We start from the raw sequence: 21,483 nt of genomic DNA on the forward strand, positions 1-21,483 counted from the left end.
GTGTGCCCGGAATGTGCTCTATGCTACACGTGTTTGTGGTACTCGCTGCCGGCGCAGAGCCCCAGTAAGCAGATAGCAGATTTGATGTCTTGTTGACCGAGCTTCTTCTTTATAACAAGTATCATTTTGGCGTGATGTTAGTGTATCTCTAACAGGCCACATGTTGCTTTGTAACCTCAAATCAAAGATTGCTACACGAACAGGATAGATGCTATCTGTGGAATGCAGCGACGGGCATTGCTGTAACTCTTCTTACCCTGGAAAACGCTCCGTCGTGTGCCTATAGCTGAGGCCTGTGTTACTGTTACAGAGCAAGGTTACTAGAAATGCAAGATTTTCTGTTAATTTACTGGCAAGGTCCATGCTACGTTGCTAAAGTTAGTTAACATCTCAATTCCGGGCCTCTGACTGCTACAAATGCACGTTATGACGGGTAACTGGGAGTACCCAAGCTTGGGTATTTTCTGAAACAAAACATACGATACAGACGTGGGAGCATCTATCAAAAATCAATTATGGATTTTATAAAAAAAAAAAGCTTAGGTGTCAGAGACGTCAATTCACTAAAATGCCTCAGTGTCGGAAATGATATCACACACCGGGTGACCTCAAAGCTAGTGGTGTCACCTTTGACATCACATGGAATGACATTTAACCCCATGATCATCACCTGAAGTGACTGACCAAGTAGTTATGAACACATAAGAAAGCTTACATTTCATGAAATACCAAACCGGCACTAAAGCATACATAAGACCTTTTTAGATGCCAAGCACATTTTCACTAGGGTGTTGTCTTGAAATGCCATGGAGGGGGTCATGTTATGACAGAGGTAGACCAAGTAGAACCAACATGGCCTGGGGACACTGCCATGCATATGCCACTATGGCCTCATATGGCCATTCACTGACTTATTCCAATTATTGCTATACAGGGTAGGTCTGGTAATCGTATGCCCAGTAAAGCCCCCCATTTGCAGGGGCCTCCACAATACAGTGTGGCTAAAGTAGCCCCTGAGGAAACGGCCATCTCATTTCTTCATTTCTCTTAGCCTTGTAGCCGAAGTAAGGTCAAAATATGTAAATTACAGCTTTTTGTATCCAGTTTCTTCTTTCATATGCCAAGTGCATCCTAAAATGTCCAGTAATGCCCAATGAGAGTTAATGCCCTGTACCGCTGGTATGCGATAAAAGGAGAGGAATATCCAACTGACACAAAACCCCAAACACTAGTAAGTAAAAATAGAAACCTTTATTTTATTTTTATCACCGAAAGACTTTCATCACAATGCCAAGTTTATAGAGGCAATGTCTAACAATCAAATTTTAATACAAAAGTTCATAACACGGAAGCTGAAAAAGAACCCATTACACCTCAACGTGTTTCGATCTTTGCATGATTCTTCATCAGGAGGACCAAGAGACTGACTCCACAGCGCTGTGCTCACATATGGTGCTAACCATAAATGCTGTTGACTATACATTCCTGAGCTATATGGTGAGTGGCATATACACGATTGAGTTGACCTTGCTATGATTCACATCCGTGACCTGCAGAACACACTCAAATACCAGCAGTGAGCACTTAAGCGCTGAGCTATTTTACCAGCTATTGCTTCTTAAATGTGTACACCAAAGAATTTGGTAATGCATTGGATCTGGTGGTTGCATGTCTTATTATCATAAAACTAATATTCCTACTGCTTCTAAGTACTGTAACAATTTCATGGCCCACTAGTAAACCTGATAATTGTAGGGCTATATTTTCTTGGGACTGGTGAGGACAGGAGAAGGTGCTGTGTAGATATCCTGATAACTGTTTTTAGTTGCACAATTGATTAAACCACATTATGTTTCGCAATTGGATAGCTCAGCGAGTTAAAAGCTCAGCCTTGACACGTTGTGGAATCAGAAAAATACAATATTAAGGCTGTTACACCATGCAAAGGAAAATACACCGACACGGGCTTGTAAAGATTCCCAGAATCTTTATTACAAAACTGAACAGTATTGAACAAAGTACACAAATAGCTATTTGGCTGTCAATACATCACAGAGACCACCAGCAGAGTTCAATGTGAGCAGAATTTGCTAGCTGGACATCAGCGTATTTATACAGTTTGTTATAATGATGTCCAGCCTCTTACAAGTTAATCATACACTGGGCTAGGGTCGCGCCAGGTTCATTTCCTAATTTACAGATCTCGTGCATTTGGTTTACTTTTAAATAGACTTACTAACAAACATAATTATTCTCTAATTTAACGTTACACTCTTTATACATTGCTTTAATACAGATCAAACAAATGTTTCGCATGTTGTATTTGGATAGCATTATTGTTCTTGTATACTTGTAGGTTAACATTGCTGATTCAAGTAATCCCCTGATCCCGAGGTCAATGAAGGACAAGGTCTACATGACCCTAACATGTAGCCTGAAGGCAGGTTAGACATTAACCCTCCTACAGAGGTTGAAGAGGTTAAGGCAAGAACAAGAGCACACGAGACAGCCATTTTAGACTACAGGGTGACTTTGTACAATAAACTAAAATGGCGGTTCTAACCTAAAATGGAGGCTTGATTCACTTGAGGTCACGACCTTGTAATACGGATTTTCCTCGCAAAGCGACTGGGCATAGGCCCACATATACAATGAGGATGAAACAATATAATATCAGTTCTAACAAACCCTCCTTTTGGCCTATGCCAAGCGCTAAACTACCTTATATCACTTTGCGACTAACTCCACATTTCAACATCTATACACCCCGAATCATTGTCTGACATATCTATTGCCATTAGATCAGACACCAGAGTTTCTTTTAACACATACTCTTTGGAAACCTTCTCTGGGGTGTATTTTATGCCCTAATACACTTGTTGCTTGTGCGCAACATCCCCCTAATACTGAGCATATACCAGGGAGACACTGTATACAACAGCAAAGAAACAGAAAACTTCCCAAGATAATCAGCAGGGCCGAAAACAACTTCCATCCCCATGACCATAGGATGTCCCAAAACCATGCACTAAGTTCCCAGTTTCCCTCAGGAACATGTACTTCTGAACTACGAACATGTAGATTTTGGATAGCCCTAAAGATCGTCGGAGAGGAGTCTGGTACGTAAACGCAGCAAGCGGATGTTAGGGAGAATTCTCTGTTTAGGCTGAATTTCCTAACCTAGTGAGTCCCCCAGCAGCTTTGCTGGATTTCGGGAGTTGTTTTTTTTCCATCCTGCCAAGAGTGTGGCTCTTTTCTCCCACTCTTGGACATGGAAGGGTGTAATTCCTTTGATATGTCAATGTGTTCAATGGGCTATGGGGTCTTTTACTCCATAGGGTCTCATATGTTTTTCTATGTGTGTCACACTGCACCCTACGTGTCGTGGCACGGGGGCGCCCTAGCGGGTCCCTCCACCATAGACTCCATACCCGGGGACTGACTACTGTCTCCCCGGGCATGTAAAGTCACCATTGGCTTTACTAGACCTAAATTTGCTAACAGAACTAGTACCAACCATCTTATTGTGGACGTACTTATAGGGGTAATTCGATTACTCCTGGATCTGTTACTCGAGGGGGCACTGTCCCGTCCCCCCTCGTCGAGTTTTGGCTGGTGGCAGTGGAAACTACTTGTTATGTTCGACCCCGAATATAACCCTATGGGATTCATCCCATTGTTGGAGATTGATAATTTTTCTCATTAATCTCTAACGTACCACCGATCTACTTATCTTAAATAAGTTTATCGAGTGGTATTTTCTGCCAGAACTCGGTTTGTAAAATGGCGTCTGTGTTCGTCTCTGTGACTCCTAAAACCAAAGGTTGAGCCCTTTTGTTCCACTTTTGGCGGGCCTCTGGACAGAGATCCTCCAAAGTGGTGCCATTCTGTCTGGGTTACCTCAGGGGTGTGGGAGGGGGTTTAGACACCCTGGACCGAGTTGCCTTGCCAACTCAGGTCGCACTCTGGAGTGATTGGCCCAGGTGGTGAACCTTCCCGCTCACCACTTAGCATGTGTTGATTGACAGCTAGGCTGAATGAATGGGGGTCGTCTGCATAAAAGCAGGGCTTTTGGGACTGGATCTTTGGAAGTCGCCACAGGACCTAAAGAATCCGACGAGGGTAACGCTGAGCCGACCTGCACGACGACACCTCCGGTGGAGCCCTGCAGAACCGTCTCACAATCTCCCGACGACAGGAGAGATCTCCCCGCCGGAGAGTCTCTTCCCCTGGCTGGTGGGAACAACCAGTCTCTCTTGTGCTTTTTATTCGCCCCAGGACGCAGTGGTCGAATTGCCCGTGCAGAGCACCCGGCAACCGGATAGCCACTACCCCTGTACCGCGACCGAAAGGTGGTGCCTTGTGACGGAGCACTCCACGGCTGGTCTCTTCCCTGGTGGTGCACCGGACTATCTTTTCTTCGACGACGAGATCATCTCTTCTCTTAGCCAAGACCCATCGTGCATCCACCACCAGGAACAACTGCCCCCGCCGGAGCTGCCATCCACAACAAGGTACCGTAACCGCCTGGCTTCCTTTTTCGATCGGTCCGAGTGAGGTGTCTGAATCCTCTCCGTTCCGTTGGGTTGCCTCCAAGCTTTTCTCATTCTTTGTTCGGAACTGGTTCGACCTGTCGCTAAACAATTTGCTACAAAAGACTTGAATGCATCATCAGTAGAGACTTTCTGGGACATCGTGCCTTGCCTCTCGCCGAGTGGGCCTGGCCGCTGAACTTTATGACTATCGTGATTACTGCCTTCCTGCCTTGCATTTCGTCCACTTCAGTGTGAACCGTGTTGACTTCATTACCTGCCTATCTTATCTCTCCCATCCTAACTAAAAAATTCGAGTGTCATCTAGGTTGAGGTATACACCTCTGTCTGAAAATAAGTAATACTGTAAAAACCTAGAGTTGTCGATATTGTGTTCAGGGAGATTGATCGTTTTCCATTTCCGCAGAGTAATTGTGTTTTGATTTGTTTGCCGTGGTTTGCTTTAGTGTTTTTCATAGACGTTCTGTTATAATTAAATAACTTACTATCTTTACACTAAGTCTCGTTGCGTGTTTACTTGTTTTGCTGCGAGGGATTGCCCTATCTTGTATACTCCCTATACTGACCAACTTTTCTTGAGAGAAGTCTGACTGCTCAGCCACAGCTACCACTTGAATCTGTGTGGTGCAGACTGCTACCAAGTGGGTTCATCGCAACACCTGTAGTCCTAAATCTTTTGCAGTGGTCCCAGAGGGAACTGCACAGGTTTCCGCCTAACAGCGGACCCCACTAATTTACATACTCCTCCACGCTTGGCTAGAATGACATCTAATGCCATCCGGTTCTGAAGAGCCACTAATCTTATCGCTTTCTGTTCTAACGTCATATTTATAGAGTATGTCATTGGTCCGATTGATGGTTCTCTCCAATAAACTCGGTAGTCCCCTGATATCTTCTGAATTCGTAATTTGGCCAAAGAATGGCACAAAGGATTTCATGATATCTCCTAGAGTTTGCGCTGGAGTATCCCCTTTCACACCTCGTCATGGACGAGTTTTCGAAATATCTGCAATACTGGCAATAAATACCCCAGGTAGTAGAATCCCTAAATAGCAGGTTCCTTGCCAATCCCTGGGTAACCATGGAAATGCCACATCACCGCAAACAAAATAGACAGGTTCACCTACGTACAGAGGTCTATTCTCACTAGTCAAATTCGCAACGTTGGCGCACTTTCTAAAATTAACCATTAACCGTGTTCCATTCCTCTGTATGCAGAAGGATACTGAATCGGGGCTATGGTTAACAGAATAAGATGGAGGCGTGGCATCCTTATTGCCTTTAGGAGCCATTTTGAAAGAGATTAAAGACTGAAAATTACGAGACAATCTATCGGAGGGCCTAACGGAAGCAACATTTGGCTTACTCCTATTTGCAAAAAGCGAGCATCCCAGGGGCATCAAAACATCTTTTTCAAAACTATTTAAATTTGTACCATCAAAGTTCCCTGAGATGCTGTCATTCCATCGGCCAAAGAATAGTGCTCTTAGAAGCGTAACAGGCAGTTGTCAAAGGTAAAGGATGAATATACCAACCTAGCCCCTTATCCCCATGTTGCGGTAGATGTTAACAGATCCAACAATTGGTTCTATTTAAAATTGCACGAGTGGCATTCATAATTAACAAAAGGGTATTATTCTGATAGTCCGTCTATGCGAAGAATCTCTAGGCGATAAAGTATGCAATTGCACGGTAGGAATGGGGATAACGGATACATTTTCAATAGGTAAAAAGTCCTCTAGCGGATATGCTTCCTCCAGATACCATAACCCAAAACCAACAGTTACTAAAAATCCAGTAATTATCACAAAAAGGCAACAATACACTTTGGGGGTCCCTTTACATGCTTGATCATTGTCTCTGCTAGTCGCATATTTATCTAAAAGTTCGGTATGAGCGGTAGCGGGTTCAGGCATTGTAGTCTTCAACCGAAAAACACCAATTGTTCGTTTGCTGGCGACTCCAGTCGCACGTCTTCTTAATGTCTTTCCCACAACCCTTAGCCAACAGAATCTTCCCGTACAGTCGGGTCAAAAGACAAGCCCTCAAATGATTTTTTTCAATCGCACAGTCAGACCATGCTATAGTTTACTTCCTTGGACGCAAATTATATTTCACAGTTTCTGGTGAGGACAAAGTGTCGTCACTTCCTCCTGGAAGTGGCGAATGAACGGAAATGGGATCAGAAAAGGATTGATCCGGAAGTTCCACTGTTGGGGAGTGCGGAGACAAGATGGCTGTTTTGTCTGGCCTTGCAGATTCTGGAGCGGTCTCCCGTTCTCCCTTGTTGGTTGTTGCTGTTTCAGGCACGCTAGTTACAGCAGTGGGAAGGGATTCTGTATCTTCTGTATCGTATGGCATGGGCTGTGGGGATCCATTTGGTGTGCGTCGCATGGATCCAGTTCTTACGACCCGCTACCCGCACAGCAGTCTGAGGGACTAGCAGGACTTGGTAGGGACCCCTCCACTGAGGTGCAAGGCAAGATGACCTCTCAAAAACCTTCGTGAGGATCCCATCCCCCGGTCGTAGACTGTTACCGGGACCCTCGTATCGTACAGGTAATGCCTCTCGCACCTGGTCATAAATTGAAAACAGATTTTTAGTCAACTGGTTACAGTAATCTGAAAAAAGCACATTTTCCATATCCCGCAAAGAATTGCTTTTTGGCAAACCCCAAATATTAGCAGGTCTCCCCATTACCACCTCAAAGGGAGAGAGCGCAGTCTTAGTTTGAGGGGTTGTTCTCATCGACAGTAACACGATCGGTAAGGCGTCCGGCCATTTTAACTTGGTGCCAGCACACGTCTTAGTGAGCTTGTTCTTTATGATGCCGTTATGCCTTTCCACTAATCCGGCACTTTGGGCATGTCTGGCCGAATGGAACCGTTTGTCAATCTGTAACCCTTTGCAAATTTGTAGGATTACAGTAACGATAAAGTGTGGCCCATTATCCGACCAGATGACTCTCGGCAGCCCGAACCTAGCAAAGAACTCTTTAGTTTTTGCCGTGGTTATGGCCGTTGCATCTCTAACCGGGAAGGCCTCAACCCACTTACTAAAGGCACAAATGACAACCGACACATATTTAAGATTGTTACAACGTTCCATTTCAATAAAATCAAAGTGAATAACCTCAAATGGGACAGAAGGTGGAGCGAAACTTCCTCTAGGAGTCAAGGTACCTTTTCCTACATTGTGCTGCAAGTAGACCATGCACCCTTGGACAAAACGCTCCACAGTTTTGAAAATCTTATCATTGGCCCATACACTGTGTAGCATTTTAGTCATTTTACGCGCACAAACATGTGTCGGACCGTGAGCCATAATAACCATCATTGTAATGTAGGCATCGGGAAGTAACCATTTTCCATCAATATTGTCCACCCAACACCCATCATCATCCAGTCTCCCTGCACCCTCGACCCATCTCTTAGTTTCCTCTATGGTAGCATCTGCTTGAATGTCTTTTACAGAATCAATACTTTCACCCAAAGTGCAAATATTTACAGTTTCTCTTACAGCATACATTTCTGAACTGGAATCAGTGGCAGTTTGTTTAGCCATCTGATCAGTGAAAGCATTCCCTTTTCCTACATCATCTGTAACCTTTTGATGTGATGAACATTTTATAATAGCTAACTGAACAGGGAGTGCGAGTGCTGAAAGTAATCGCACTATTAAAGTGCCATGCTGAATTTTCGTCCGTGCGAGGTCAAGAAACCTCGTTCGGTAGACTTTGGAAAGAAGTTGTGGACCACCTCAAAAGCATACTGACTATCGGTATATATATTTACTGTAAGCCCTTCAGAAAGTTCACAATCTCGAGTTAACGCTATAATTTCTGCGGCCTGCACGGAATTGTGCATAATTCTTTTGGTTTCCACAATCGTGTTTAAAGTAGTGACGGCATAAGCAGCCGTGGATGTACCATTCGGAAGTTTAAAACAAGAGCCATCACAAAATAGCTCTCCTTGTGGGCTATTCAAAGGCGTGTCTTTCAGATCGGTTCTGCCTTTAGTCTCTTGTTCTGTCACATAAAGGCAATCGTGTGACGTTTCGTCACCATCAACAGTGTCTTGCGGGACAGGTAAAAGTTCAGCCGGATTTAATACACAACACCTCTGAATTTGAATGTGGGGGGGCAAACAAGATTAGTTCATATCTCGTCAATCGTGCAGAAGTGAGGTGTTGCGTTTGAGTTCTATTCAATAAAATATCTACAGAGTGAGGTACCATTAGGGTTAACGCATGACCCAGGACCATTCCCTCACTCTGTTTTACAGACGCAGCAGCAACAACTCTCAAACATCTCGGCAAAGCGCATGCAACAGGATCAAGGGCGGATGAGAAATAGCTGCATGGCCTATTCTTCCCTCCATGTTTCTGCGTTAACACAGCCAAAGCACATCCATCACGTTCATGCACATACAACACAAAGGCCTTGTCATAATTCGGAGTTCCTAAAACCGGTGCTGAACACAGCGTGGATTTGAGCAAATCAAATGCTGTCTGGTGTTCCAAAGTCCATGGCAATGGCAAAGAAATGCCCTTCTTTGTCAAAGCCAGCATTGGTTTAATCGTTAACGAAAAGTTAGGGATCCACAATCTACAGTAAGAAGCCATACCTATCAGGGCTCTAACTTCCTTCTGCGTGTTGGGACAGACATGCCAGAAATAGTCTTTATTCATTCAGGTGTCAACCGTCTTACCTCCTTTGACAGGAGGTAGCCTAAATAGGCGACCACCTGACAACAATATTGGAATTTTTTAAGTGAAGCTTTGTGGCCATGTTTCGCTAGATGACAAAGCAACAACACGGTGCCTTCTTTACAGGCGCTCTCAGAATCATCAGCCAAGAGGAGATCATCTACCTACTGTAGTAATGTGCAAGTAGTAGGCAACTCGAGAGTATCGAGCTGCTCTTTCAATGCCCTACTATAAATACTTGGACTCTCAGTGTACCCTTGTGGTGCACGAGTGAATGTAAATGAGCGTCCACCTAGGGTAAACGCGAACAAATACCTCCTATCCTTGTGTATGGGAATACTGAAAAACACGTTTTTAAGATCAACAACGCTAAAATGAGGTGGCAGAAGCCGGAATCGTGGTTATTACCGTTGTAACATCAGGTACAATAGGAAATTGAGGAGCCACAATTTTGTTAATAGCACATAAATAAATTATAAAACGAAAGGGAATCGCATTATCACCTTATTTGTATACTGGCAAAATGGGGCTGTTACATAGGCTACCCGTAATTTCCTCAATAACTCCACGATGCACAAAATCAGAAACTATACATTTCAAAGACTGCTCGCCTTCAACTGAGATCTTATATTGCGGGATGCGAGGCAATTTTATTCCATGTTTCAAAATAATTTTAACAGGTTCAATTTGAAGAATGCCCACATCATTATCATCAATTGCCCATAAGCATCTCTGGAACATTACTGAATTCTGGCGGTAAAGGTCGAGTCAAAAACTGAGAGGCGAGTGATTGCTTAGGTGAAATTGTTAACCGAACTCCATCTGGAGAACAATGTATTACTGCATGCAATGCCTTCAACAAATTTAGCCCCTGCAAGTTCTCCCCACAGTTTGTGATAAGTAGAAATGGACACTGTTCCGTGAAGGGACCCAGTGTTATCGGTACCGGCAAAGAGACCGGACAAACTACAGGTGTGCCTGAAAACCCTACGGAAACGTTGGATTGCCCTGACAGGGGAATATTTGGAACCCGTGAATGATCAATGGAACATTTCTGTGCTCCTGTATCTACTAAAAACAGATGCTTCCTATTTCCCAACGCCATCTCAACGTTGGGGCCTTTCTGATGAACGGGAATAGGCATAGGTTCCAAATCCTGCTTCGGGCAATCCTAGCGAAACAGAATATTATCAAAAGGAAGCTCTTCAGAGAGGTACGCGGCAGAAGGGCGATACAAAATGTGTCTATTATCCACATTCAAAACTTGCTTATCTTGTGAAGGAGGTTGCTGTGATTCTGGTGCAAACTGACCTCTGCCAGGGCCCCCTGCACCTGGGCGACCTCTGGATCATCTACCCATGTTCCCAAATGACCTTTGCTGCAAGGTCAGACATGGTGCGCGCCAGTGGCCTTCCTGCCGACAATAGGCACACTGGCTAATGGTTACCGGAGCCAAAGGCGCACTTCCCTGTGGAAAGTACTGACCTCTAAATTGATTACCCCTCTAGGGCTTCTAACAATCTGTTGTAATAAAACTTTTGTTTTCAGGTCACCTTTTTTTTTTTCTCAAGTTTTTCCTTTTCAGTATTTACACGATTTTCATAATACTGAGCCATATGCAGTACTTCTGATTGAGACTTCGCCTGCCAAGCGCTTTCAGAAGACATAATCTGTAACTGGATGTTGGGCAGCAATCCATGTACAAATTCGTCAACAAACAGCCTTTTTCCCTGACTCTGTGCCTAAGTCTTGTCCACTGAAATCTGAAAATACCTGCTCGAACCGATTGAAGAAATCGGTAGCACCCTCAGACTTTCCTTGGACACAGGCCGTAAGCTTGTCCCAAATGATTCTTTTTTCAGGAACTATAGTTTTCAATTTTAAAATAATTCTATCAGGCAAGGTTAATATCACTTGAGGCGGTCGTTTGCCAGCTGGTCTTTCTATATCTAGCCTAACTATGTTATCCCATGTATCTCCCAATCCAGGTATGTCATCTATAGTCCTAATCTGTTTCCACAAATCGACTGGCAGGAGTACGGGAAATAATAAATCAATATCACTTAAGGTGAATACCGACGACTGTAAGACCGACTCTATTTCTTTATAGAACCAGGTCGGATTCTTTCTTACATCGGGAATAGATTGCTTTATGGTGTTCACTTCCTGTCTTGAAAACGGGACGTGAACAAACTGTGATACGTAACGTGCAGGAATTTCTCCCGCAAGTATTCCTCGTCCAGCATCGGCCGCAATCTCAACTTTCGGGACAAATGTCGGAGGGACCTCTCTCATAGGCAACTGAAGTAGGCAGCTCTGAACGCTTACTAAGCAACAGAGCCAAATCAAGCGCTACGGCAGTCGAAGAAGTATCAATCGAAAAAGCTCTCTTATAAACACTCAACAATTCTGCGGGACAACAAATCTTTCTTTTTACACACTCATTCTGCAGGTACTCTACCATCACCTGTATCACCTTCTTTTGCATTTCTAACGTATACTGACTATATGTGTCATATACTTCATCTGGAGTTATCGACATATCCGAAATCCATTTTATCGCATCCTTTATACAAATTTGCGCTTCCTCACCTTTTAATTCACGGCGAGGAGAAAACCGTTTCTGTAAGTACATAATACCTAAACTACCACCATCTGCTTCCTCGTTCTGTAACCCTTCCAACTCCTTCCTATACTCAAAAATCCTCTCAACATGCTCATATACCTTCTCCGCAGTATCTCTGGACAACGCGAAGGCGTTGAAATCCCGTAACCCCTGTGGGAAATCTCCATCGTTTAATCTATTCCACATTATACTCAAATGAGTCCCTAATCCTTCAATAAAATTTTTTTTTCTCAGGAATACCTTTTAAATTTTCGAGTGTGGAAAAAACATCAGCTTGTTCACCCTTCTCCATACAATGTCTAGCCCAAGCAATCAATTCATTCTTTTTATCTGGGGACACAGTATTACGAGTCACAACCCTTGGTCTCGCTCCCTGGTCTACTACAAGCGATGCAGAATCACTTGGAAGAGGAAGAGTAGGCACATTCTGAATATCAACAGGTGGAGGCAAGGAGGCAGGCAAAGGAGCGACGGCTGGAAGAACAGCAGGGAGGACCGGAGGAACTATAGGAGGGGGAACAACAACGGGAAGGGGCAAAACGCCGGGAGGAGGGACGAACGGAGGAGGCGCGGAGGCATCCGGCCTTCGTTCATGAAAAAGTTATTAATCAATTCATCTGACGTATGAAAATCTTTCGAAGGGTAGATTTTCTGAATGCCTAATTGAAACGCCCTGTCCGTGTTACTAACTGACTCTTATTGTTTATTTTGGTCATATAACCGTGCCTTTTTGACACTTGTCATATGTCTACGCATATGTTTCTCTCTACTCTTTTGTTGCTGCAAAGCTTCTGTTTTCCAACTGTGCAATGCGTCAAATGCTGCAGGTCTAGCCTTTTTCTTTACTAATACAGACTCCTGATATTCTATACGAGGGATTTCAAAACTACCATTGGTTGGCCACCGAAGATTAGAATTAGGTCTGGTCTGTCTGTGCCAAATGTCATTAAATGCTATACCAAAGCCTTTCTTACAGTACATAGTACATGCCGGCGACCCCTCCTGTGGTAAGGGATGGCTATCTTCCAAAGATTGTCTGTCGCTGCGAAATAATGCCCTAAAGCAGGCAGACAATTTCCCAGGCATATCAAAGTTCTGGTGTTACCTGGTTAAGTAATTGTGCTCGCGAGAACAATGCGCCAAATTCAAATTGTCAGGGTTAAATTAAGAATCGGGACACGATTCACCTGACCAAAGGACTGGGAGGCCCGATCGGGTTACTAAGGACAATGCTAAGGACCCACGTGTCTGGTGATTTTCGGCAAATTTACCCACCTCGATATATGGACCCTCGTCAAGACGTCGTCTCGGGTTACAGCTCACCGTTCAGGGCTCGGATCATGCAGTTTTGTCGAGGAATTCGCTTCTCGTCTAGAGTGGCCGTTTCTGTTGGCACCATCCGATCCCGGTCCGATAGCCGAGCCAACCTTCAACGAGACAAAGTCGATCTTGAGGGTCCCTATTCGGGCGCCATCTGTGGAATCAGAAAAATACAATATTAAGGCTGTTACACCATGCAAAGGAAAATACACCGACACGGGCTTGTAAAGATTCCCAGAATCTTTATTACAAAACTGAACAGTATTGAACAAAGTACACAAATAGCTATTTGGCAGTCAATACATCACAGAGACCACCAGCAGGGTTCAATGTGAGCAGTGAGCAGAATTTGCTAGCTGGACGTCGGCGTATTTATACAGTTTGTTATAATGATGTCCAGCTCTTACAAGTTAATTATACACTGGGCTAGGGTCGCGACAGGCTAATTTCCTAATTTACAAATCTCGTGCATGCGGTTTACTTTTAAATACATTTACTAACAAACATTATTATTCTCTAATTTAACGTTACACTCTTTACACATTGCTTTAATACAGATCAAACAAATGTTTCGCATGTCGTATTTGGATAGCATTATTGTTCTTGTATACTTGTAGGTTAACATTGCTGATTCAAGTAATCCCCTGATCCCGAGGTCAACGAAGGACAAGGTCTACATGACCCTAACATGTAGCCTGAAGGCAGGTTGGACATTAACCCTCCTACAGAGGTTGAAGAGGTTAAGGCAAGAACAAGAGCACACGAGACGGCCATTTTAGACTACAGGGTGACTTTGTACAATAAACTAAAATGGCTCTTCTAACCTAAAATGGAGGCTTGATTCACTTGATGTCACGACCTTGTAATACGGATTTTCCTCGCAAAGCGACTGGGCATAGGCCAACATATACAATGAGGACGAAACAATATTATATCAGTTCTAACCAAGTGCCAGCCTGCAATTTCGATGTTTGAATTTCTGCAGGGCATGATCAGTCTAAGGTTGATACACTAAGTACTATTACATTTTGTACTAATAAAACCTATGTTTACAGTGCTTAAAAGCAGGAGGCATCAGGAGTCGAACATAAAAAACCATACCTGCAAATGTGATGTAATACAAACTATTTTACTTGCCTATGGGAAATTCTAGGCCGGAGTAACTTCAAAATGTGGCGAACTTCTGCACACGATGATAGCCCTCAGTAAAACAAAACAAACAAGTTGACTCTTAATAAGTAGCTCTTCATCTGGAACATCCTGTCTTTATGGTGGATATAGACAAATGCTACTCTTCAGTATTCTTGTGAATATGGCATATTAGAGAGAGCCAAACTTCACAGGTGATTTCCTAAAATAAAACGAGTTCTAAGAACCCACCTTGTGCTTGTTTTCACTCTGCCAATGGTGGTTGATGATTTTTTGTAATTGGTGGGGCGTAAAATATTTGCCACAAATTTGCAAGAGCGACCAATTCTAGGGAGGGAGCCTGAACTAACCAAGGATGCTAAAGATATTAAAAACCCTAGCAAGAAGATATCCTTCTCCTGACAGACATAAATGGACATGAGGAACAATGAGAAACGACTGGCAGCAAAATATGATTCAGTGATTCCCTGAACTATCTTTCTCTCTGCCGGGAGAGAGCATTCCTTTTCCACACCAGTTCATGGGCAGTATTTCAGAATAGACTATCGGACTCATTACAAATTTGGCAGTGCAGTAAAAGGGGTGGAAAATAGTTTATTGCCACTTTACGCCACCACAGAACTTCCACTTTGAAGGTAAAGTGGAGAGGAAACCCCCAATAGATGAAATCTGGTAGATTTACCGCCAGACTGAGCAGTGGTAATGGCAAACTCATAATGACACCTAATTTTTTGGCACCAAGAGAAGTACTGTTTGGCGCTGCTTTGGCTGTGGTTAGGAATAATTGCTTCACATATTTTACCTGTGACGATTGAGGTGGATTTTACTTTCTTTAATAAAACAGAAAAAAACATTTGAGGTTGAATACCTCACTTTTAGATGAGAAATGCCTGGTTCTGGCCGTTCAGGTAGATATTGAGGCTATTTGGATAAGGATCATTGACTCTATGGGGAATGTTATATAGAACATCACATGCTAGCATTGTCTGAGACAACTTGGCATTTTATGTTGCAGGTAGATTAATTGGTATTGGGCAAGTGCCCCTGTAGTTGGTGTTTAGTGCACAGTTTGGTTCTACATCAGGATCAACGCCACTCATTCCTCCTCTATTCAAATAGATACTTTAAAGTGCTTTTACTTTTAGGGAAGACCATTTTAAATGTTCTTCTATGCTTCTATGCTTTGACACCTTAAGTAACTGTTTCAACTTTTTCATCTCCCCATTTCAATTGTGTTTCAGGATTAGTGCGGCAAGGGTGGCTCACTGATATGGTGATGCTAACCACATGCTCTGCGTTCAACACTGCCTTTGGCCTCTTGCAAGGTGTATACACCATTCCACATGGACAATTTTGGTCATCCTAAATATATATTATAGAGTTACGGTAAAAGCAGTTTGCATTCTCTTTTCAAAGCATTGATTTTGCATTGAAAATTCTACTGCTAATAGCTTTTGTTAAACATTTCAAATGTTATTAAGAAAATAAAACAGGCTGGTTATGAATTGTGGCTAAGTGCCAAGACTAGAGAAGTGCACAATGTTTTTATTGCCTACAAAAGGCTGCTGTGTAGATTCACCTCCATGCTTTTATAATTGTTGTGGCTGTGGGAACGGGTATGGGAGAAAATGACAAGGCTTATCACGAAAACCTATTACTCCAACACCCTGTGTGTCCTCCCTCATCTTGCTTGATCTCTCTTCTGCCTTCGATAACTGTCAACCATGCCATCCTGCTCAACCGTCTCCATGATAACCTGGGTATCAATGGCCAGGCTCTGGCGTGGCTGACCTCTTTCCTCTTCGACCAACCATCCCAGGTCCAACTTGTGTCCTTCCTCTTTGATATCTTTTTCTCTACCTGTGGTGTCCCCAAGGGATCTAACCTCTCTCCCTGGCTGTTCAACCAATACCTGGCACTCCTAGCCCACCGCATTACCGCTCTCTGCCCCAATTTTCAGTGCTATGCGGATGACACCCAGCCCATTTTTCAGGCTACCCTCGACCTCCTCCTCTCCTTGCCTCATCTCTGACTGTCTGCTATCCAGGAGTGGTGTTCTGCCAATGACCTCTGCCTTAATGCCAGTAAGACTGAGATTTTACTCATTGGCACACCCACTCCCTCCTTCCCTGCAGCTCTCTGGCCTTCCTCCCTTGGCCATCTTCCTGCTCCCACCTGCAAGGCTAAAAACCTTGGTCACTTTCGACTCCACACTCTCCTTCTCGCCTCACATCTCTGACATCTCTAAGAAGTCACACTACCAGCTACACCTCCTCAGAGGTATTCTTCCCTTCCTCTCCTTCCCCCAGAAGCTCATCGTCTCCAGAGCCCTGGTTCTCTCTAGACTGGACAATTGTAATAGCCTCTATCTAAATCTGCCTGCCTCTAGTCTCCGCCCTCTGCAACTTATCCAGAACTGGACTGCAAGACTTGTCCTTGGCCTCAAGCCCATGGCTCGTATCTCTCCAGGACTGAAATCTCTGCACTGGCTCTGTCACTGCAAGGATTACGTTCAAAACCCTCTGCATTGTCCACAAGGCTTTCTGGGGGCTGGGGCCGCAATACCTTCAACGCTCTTACCAAATATCTTCCTACTCGAGCTCTTCGCTCACCCGCCTCCAACTCCCTCAGGGTCCGTCGCTTCTCCAAGCAACGAGTTGGTGATAGATCTCTCTCTTCGGCAGAGGCCTCCCTCTGGAACAGCCTTCCTGCCTCCCTGAAACTTGAGGAGAACCATCTCCGGTTCTGGAAGCACCTCAAAACCTTGCTCTTTGTGTCTGCTTTCTCACCTCCTCTCACCTGCTGAATTCCTGGCTGTAATTGCACTGGCTACCTGGCCAACCTTCTGATCTCGGGCCCTAGCCCCACCAACTGCACTGCCTCCCTGGCAACCTCTGCACCTGGAGACTTTTGTTCTGTATCCCTACAGTACCCCTACCAGCACTTATGTCTGCTCTTACCTGCACTTGCCACCATCTGGTCGTTCTATTATCTATTCTGCTATCCCATGTGCTACACTTTTCCCCCCCTCCTCCCTTCCGCCGCACTTATCCCTTTCCCTCTTCTCATGCACTTTCGCAATCTAAATGACACCTCGCATAGTAAGATCATTGTCTGTCTTCCCTCTGTTTCCCCCCTCCCTTGCCTCGTCACGCCTCGAAACACTTATGTATAGGCGCGTTACAAATGCCATATCATATCATAAAACAGGGCAGACTTCTTGGGCATAACGCCTATTGTGGGGTACGTACTGATGATCGAGTTAAGGTGCTGTGCTATTGTACTGAGTAGGATCTCAAGGTCAGAGCTTAGTAATAAAATATGTCCTGATGGTTAGGCCACTGATTGAACATTCTGTCTACTACCAGAAATGGGGATGCTAAGGGAATCTTTATAAGCATGTCATCTAGCTGATCTGGAACATTAAGGGAGGGAACGTGGTAGGTTGCAATGATAAGGAAGCCTGACTGATGGGCGGGTAAAAGCTGCTCAATGATTTCTTCAAAAGGGGGTACTGGGATACATTTTAGGAAAGCATAAAATATTAGTGATGCCATTATGTGTGAAATGATTGGGTCTTTGGCTAAGCTTGGATATCCTGGTGGGTGAAGGTTGAGGAGTAGTAAATAGTAATGTGCCCTAAACCAGGGGTGTTGCTAGGTCTGGAAAAGACCCAGGGCTACGCTAATGTCGGAATTATCGGTACTCGTGGCTAGCTAGTCTTTTGGTTGTAGACCCCGAGATTCTCTCCCGGGTTACAACCAAAAGACCTGGGGCTATAGCCCCCTAAGCCCCCACCCCCCAGCAATGCCTCTGCCCTAAACCATGTTTTGTTTACATACAGCGGGTCTGATTCACAACACAAAAATGTGCACCGGATCAAATGAACAGGTGCCCATGAGCTTCTCTGGTTTGCCCCTGCTACCTTTTTTTCTTATTCACAAAGTAACGCCTGGAGAAATGTGTAGATGCCTAGGGCAAGCCTGGTGCGCCCCCCTCTGGTAGGTGTGGTGTGTCATGCTTGAGGGAATATAAGCTAGAAAGAAACGCATCTGAGACACTGTTACGAAAGGATGCCCTGTGGTTTAAAAGTAAACTCTATTGGTTTTATCCCGGCGCCCCAAAGTTACTCCAGTGCTGAAAGGGGAACTCGTAAGAATAATGGTAATCCCCAGTTTTGGAAACTGGGACGAGTTTTGCGAGTTGGGTTAACTGACCACACTCTGTCACTGCTTGTGAAGTAGTACATGCTAAACACTCACTTATGTTGTGTTTCTTTTTATTTCAGGAATCGTTGTCCTAGGAATAAACCGGCCACATTCTAAAAATGCAATCAGTAAAAATCTAGTAAAAACTGTAAGTTTTCGTTGTGACACAGATATTAAGTTTCATGCGAATTCTGGAAATGGGCAATGCAATACTAAATATGGCATTTGTTTGTTTGTGTACTGTAGATGTTCAAAACAATAGACTCATTAAAATCTGATAAGAAAGTCCGGACTGTCATTCTGCGAAGTGAAGTTCCTGGAATATTCTGTGCTGGTAGGAAATCTTTTCTTCTAATGTTAACAAAAAGCGATTCTATTTCCATAGTGTAACACAGCAAGGTCTCACTGACAGCTTTCATTGTGTAAGTGTGGCCCAATTTATTGAAACTAAAGGAAAATGCAAAATATGAAGTAGCACAGAGAAATAAATCCACCCACAGCAGACATATATCATTATTTAATTCGTTTAATAAGGGGAAGCGCGCATTGCGACTTCATCTTTTCACACATGTCAGTTATCAGCACTTGGAATGATAACTGCATAGGGTGCATTGCACTAAAGTTAAATGTAAAAGGTTACTTAAAGAAAAGCTGGATGGTTACACATGCCATGGCTTTATGGGACTGCAGGGTGCTTAACGCAGTGACTGCTAGACCACACCAGACTGGCTCACTAGACAATCGTGCAATACTCAGTGCCACAGCACAAATGGCATTGTGGGCCTGGTTTGTGGGCCACTGAGAGACAGTTTGATCAATGTTTGCTGGCCCAATATGCTTCAACATACATCACTTGTTCCCTAAAACATGTTCATGAAGTACCATTCAAAACTTCTTGTTATTTCTTTGGTCCAAGACCTTTCTTTTTGTCATGTCTGACCTTGATGGCAGACCATAACATGACAGCAGAACTACTAGCACGGGTTTTTCCAATCGTGCTCTATATATCTGAATATTTCTCAAGTAATCCATAGTGTTGTCAGTCATTTTAGGTTCTCGCTCATTGCTAAGAGTGGTGCCCGCATGCACTCTGGTTCCCTGAAATAATGCCAGAGTGCCCCGGATCACCCTGCCAATTTCAACATGGCCAAGCCAGCAACATGGCCAAGCCAGTTAACCAATGCCTCAGTTATATGTTATCATTTTAATGAGCGTTTCACTAGTGCCATGATTGTGTTGCCTCGGTGAAAGCATTGTCATGCCGAGGTCTACATTGCACACAGAACATTGTAGTACTTATGTCAACCATGCCTTTTCAGGTTTGCCCAGGTAGTGTGCGATATCGGGCTGCAGTCTACATTGTGTGAAAAGTGTTTCAACTATGATATTAAGAACACCACATTTACGGGCAGCCCAATAAGCCTCTTTATCATGCTGGTCAACCCCCCCCCCCCATCCCCTCCGCAAAGAGAAATGCACAAGCTGCCCAAGTAAGTGCTCCTTCCCTGCACTCCATGCCACAGTCTCCTACTCTGCATTGCTCCATTTCTTCCCAGTGCGCCTTCATCCACCCTTGCACCTCCTTACCATTGTACACCCTTTCATTCTCTTTGCCCCTATAGTTCCACCACATGCTCCTGGTGTATCGTACAACTCTAGAAATTGAGTAGTTACATCGATTATTAACAGTATAATAACCCCAAATCACCACTGGTAGCCCTCCTGTGCCCCCCCTTTTCCCTCTGTGTTGTCTTGTATCAATCAATCTACCCATACCCCGCCTAGTAATCCATGTGCTTTGAGGTACCTGCATACTGTCTATTTAATTACCGTATTCAGTGACCAGCAGTACAGCCCTTGTGATACTATCCCAGTGATCCTTTCCCACGTGCTTCTCCCCCCTGCAGCCTTACATCAATGACCATTGGTCCTCCAGTGCCACTCACATGGCCCCAGTGACCCCATGCTCCTTACGAAACCCCAGTGTGTCCTGGAGTACTCTGTAACCATCAGCCTCTTCTGGTTGCTACAGTTCTCTTTGCATACCCGTGTGCTCCTCCTTGTACTCCACACAACCCCTTCAGCCCCACATACCCCTCCCATTGTCCCTTCCAACACCCAGTATCCCTTGTGCCTCTACGTATCGATTGTGTAGCCCGGGGCTCCTTGTGCGCAATCGAGTGCTCCTTGGAGCCCCTGCAGTGCTCCTTGCCCTGCCCAGTGCTCCTTGCACCCCTCAGCGACCCTTGCACTCCTCACAGTGCTACATATGAGCCTGCAGAGTGTTCTGTACTTCTTGTGACCCCTCCAGAGTTCTGCTGGCATCCTCTCCACAGTGCTTCACGTGTACCACTTAGTTCCTCTTGCATATCACTCGGCGCAGCGCTCCATGCCCACACTCAGTGCTCTTTGCACACCACAGTTCTCTTAATGAACCACCAGTCCTCTTTGCAGAACCGTATGGTTACGTACACTTATTTACCCTCTTTGTCCTCTTTACTACTTGCTGCCTTCTGTTTACCCAAACATCCCTGGCTTCCTCCCAATACCCCTTGTGGCCCCCTAGTGCCCACTACGACCTCCAAGTATCCCTTGTGACCACCAGTGCCCCTTCCGCCCCTGGGCTACCCGTACCCACAAGTGCTCCAAGAACTCCTGTAAACCCCAGGGCGTCTTATGTACCCTTCAGTGCTCCTTACACCTGGCATCAACAGCACACCCTGCAGTCTGCTCTCTCCCCCCAGCGCCTGCTGTAACTTGCTGTCCTTTGCTCTTGTCCCCTCCCTAGACCTTTGTCGACCCCTATTGCATGTAATGCTGCGCCAGTACTCGTTGCATGACCCCATGCTACCCAAGCCCCCTTTAAAGTTGTCCTTGTGACCCATCTTTCCTGGAGTCCTTCAAAACACCCACCCCGAT

The 21,483-nt window shown here is 44.6% G+C and overlaps 1 protein-coding gene across 3 annotated transcripts in view; it reads left to right on the top strand.

Annotated features, from left to right (window-relative positions):
* Positions 1–21,483, top strand: part of AUH (AU RNA binding methylglutaconyl-CoA hydratase) — a 1,015,770-nt gene that overhangs the window by 121,732 nt on the left and 872,555 nt on the right. For all 3 annotated transcript variants that reach the window (XM_069625642.1, XM_069625641.1, XM_069625640.1), the window contains exons 2-3: positions 18,645–18,712; positions 18,811–18,898. In XM_069625642.1, the coding sequence (XP_069481743.1) occupies positions 18,645–18,712; positions 18,811–18,898 (156 nt within the window). The remainder of the gene's footprint in view (positions 1–18,644; positions 18,713–18,810; positions 18,899–21,483) is intronic.

This window comes from Ambystoma mexicanum, chromosome 6p (assembly GCF_040938575.1).
Source record: "Ambystoma mexicanum isolate Mex_15411 chromosome 6p, UKY_AmexF1_1, whole genome shotgun sequence".
NCBI lineage: Eukaryota > Metazoa > Chordata > Amphibia > Caudata > Ambystomatidae > Ambystoma > Ambystoma mexicanum.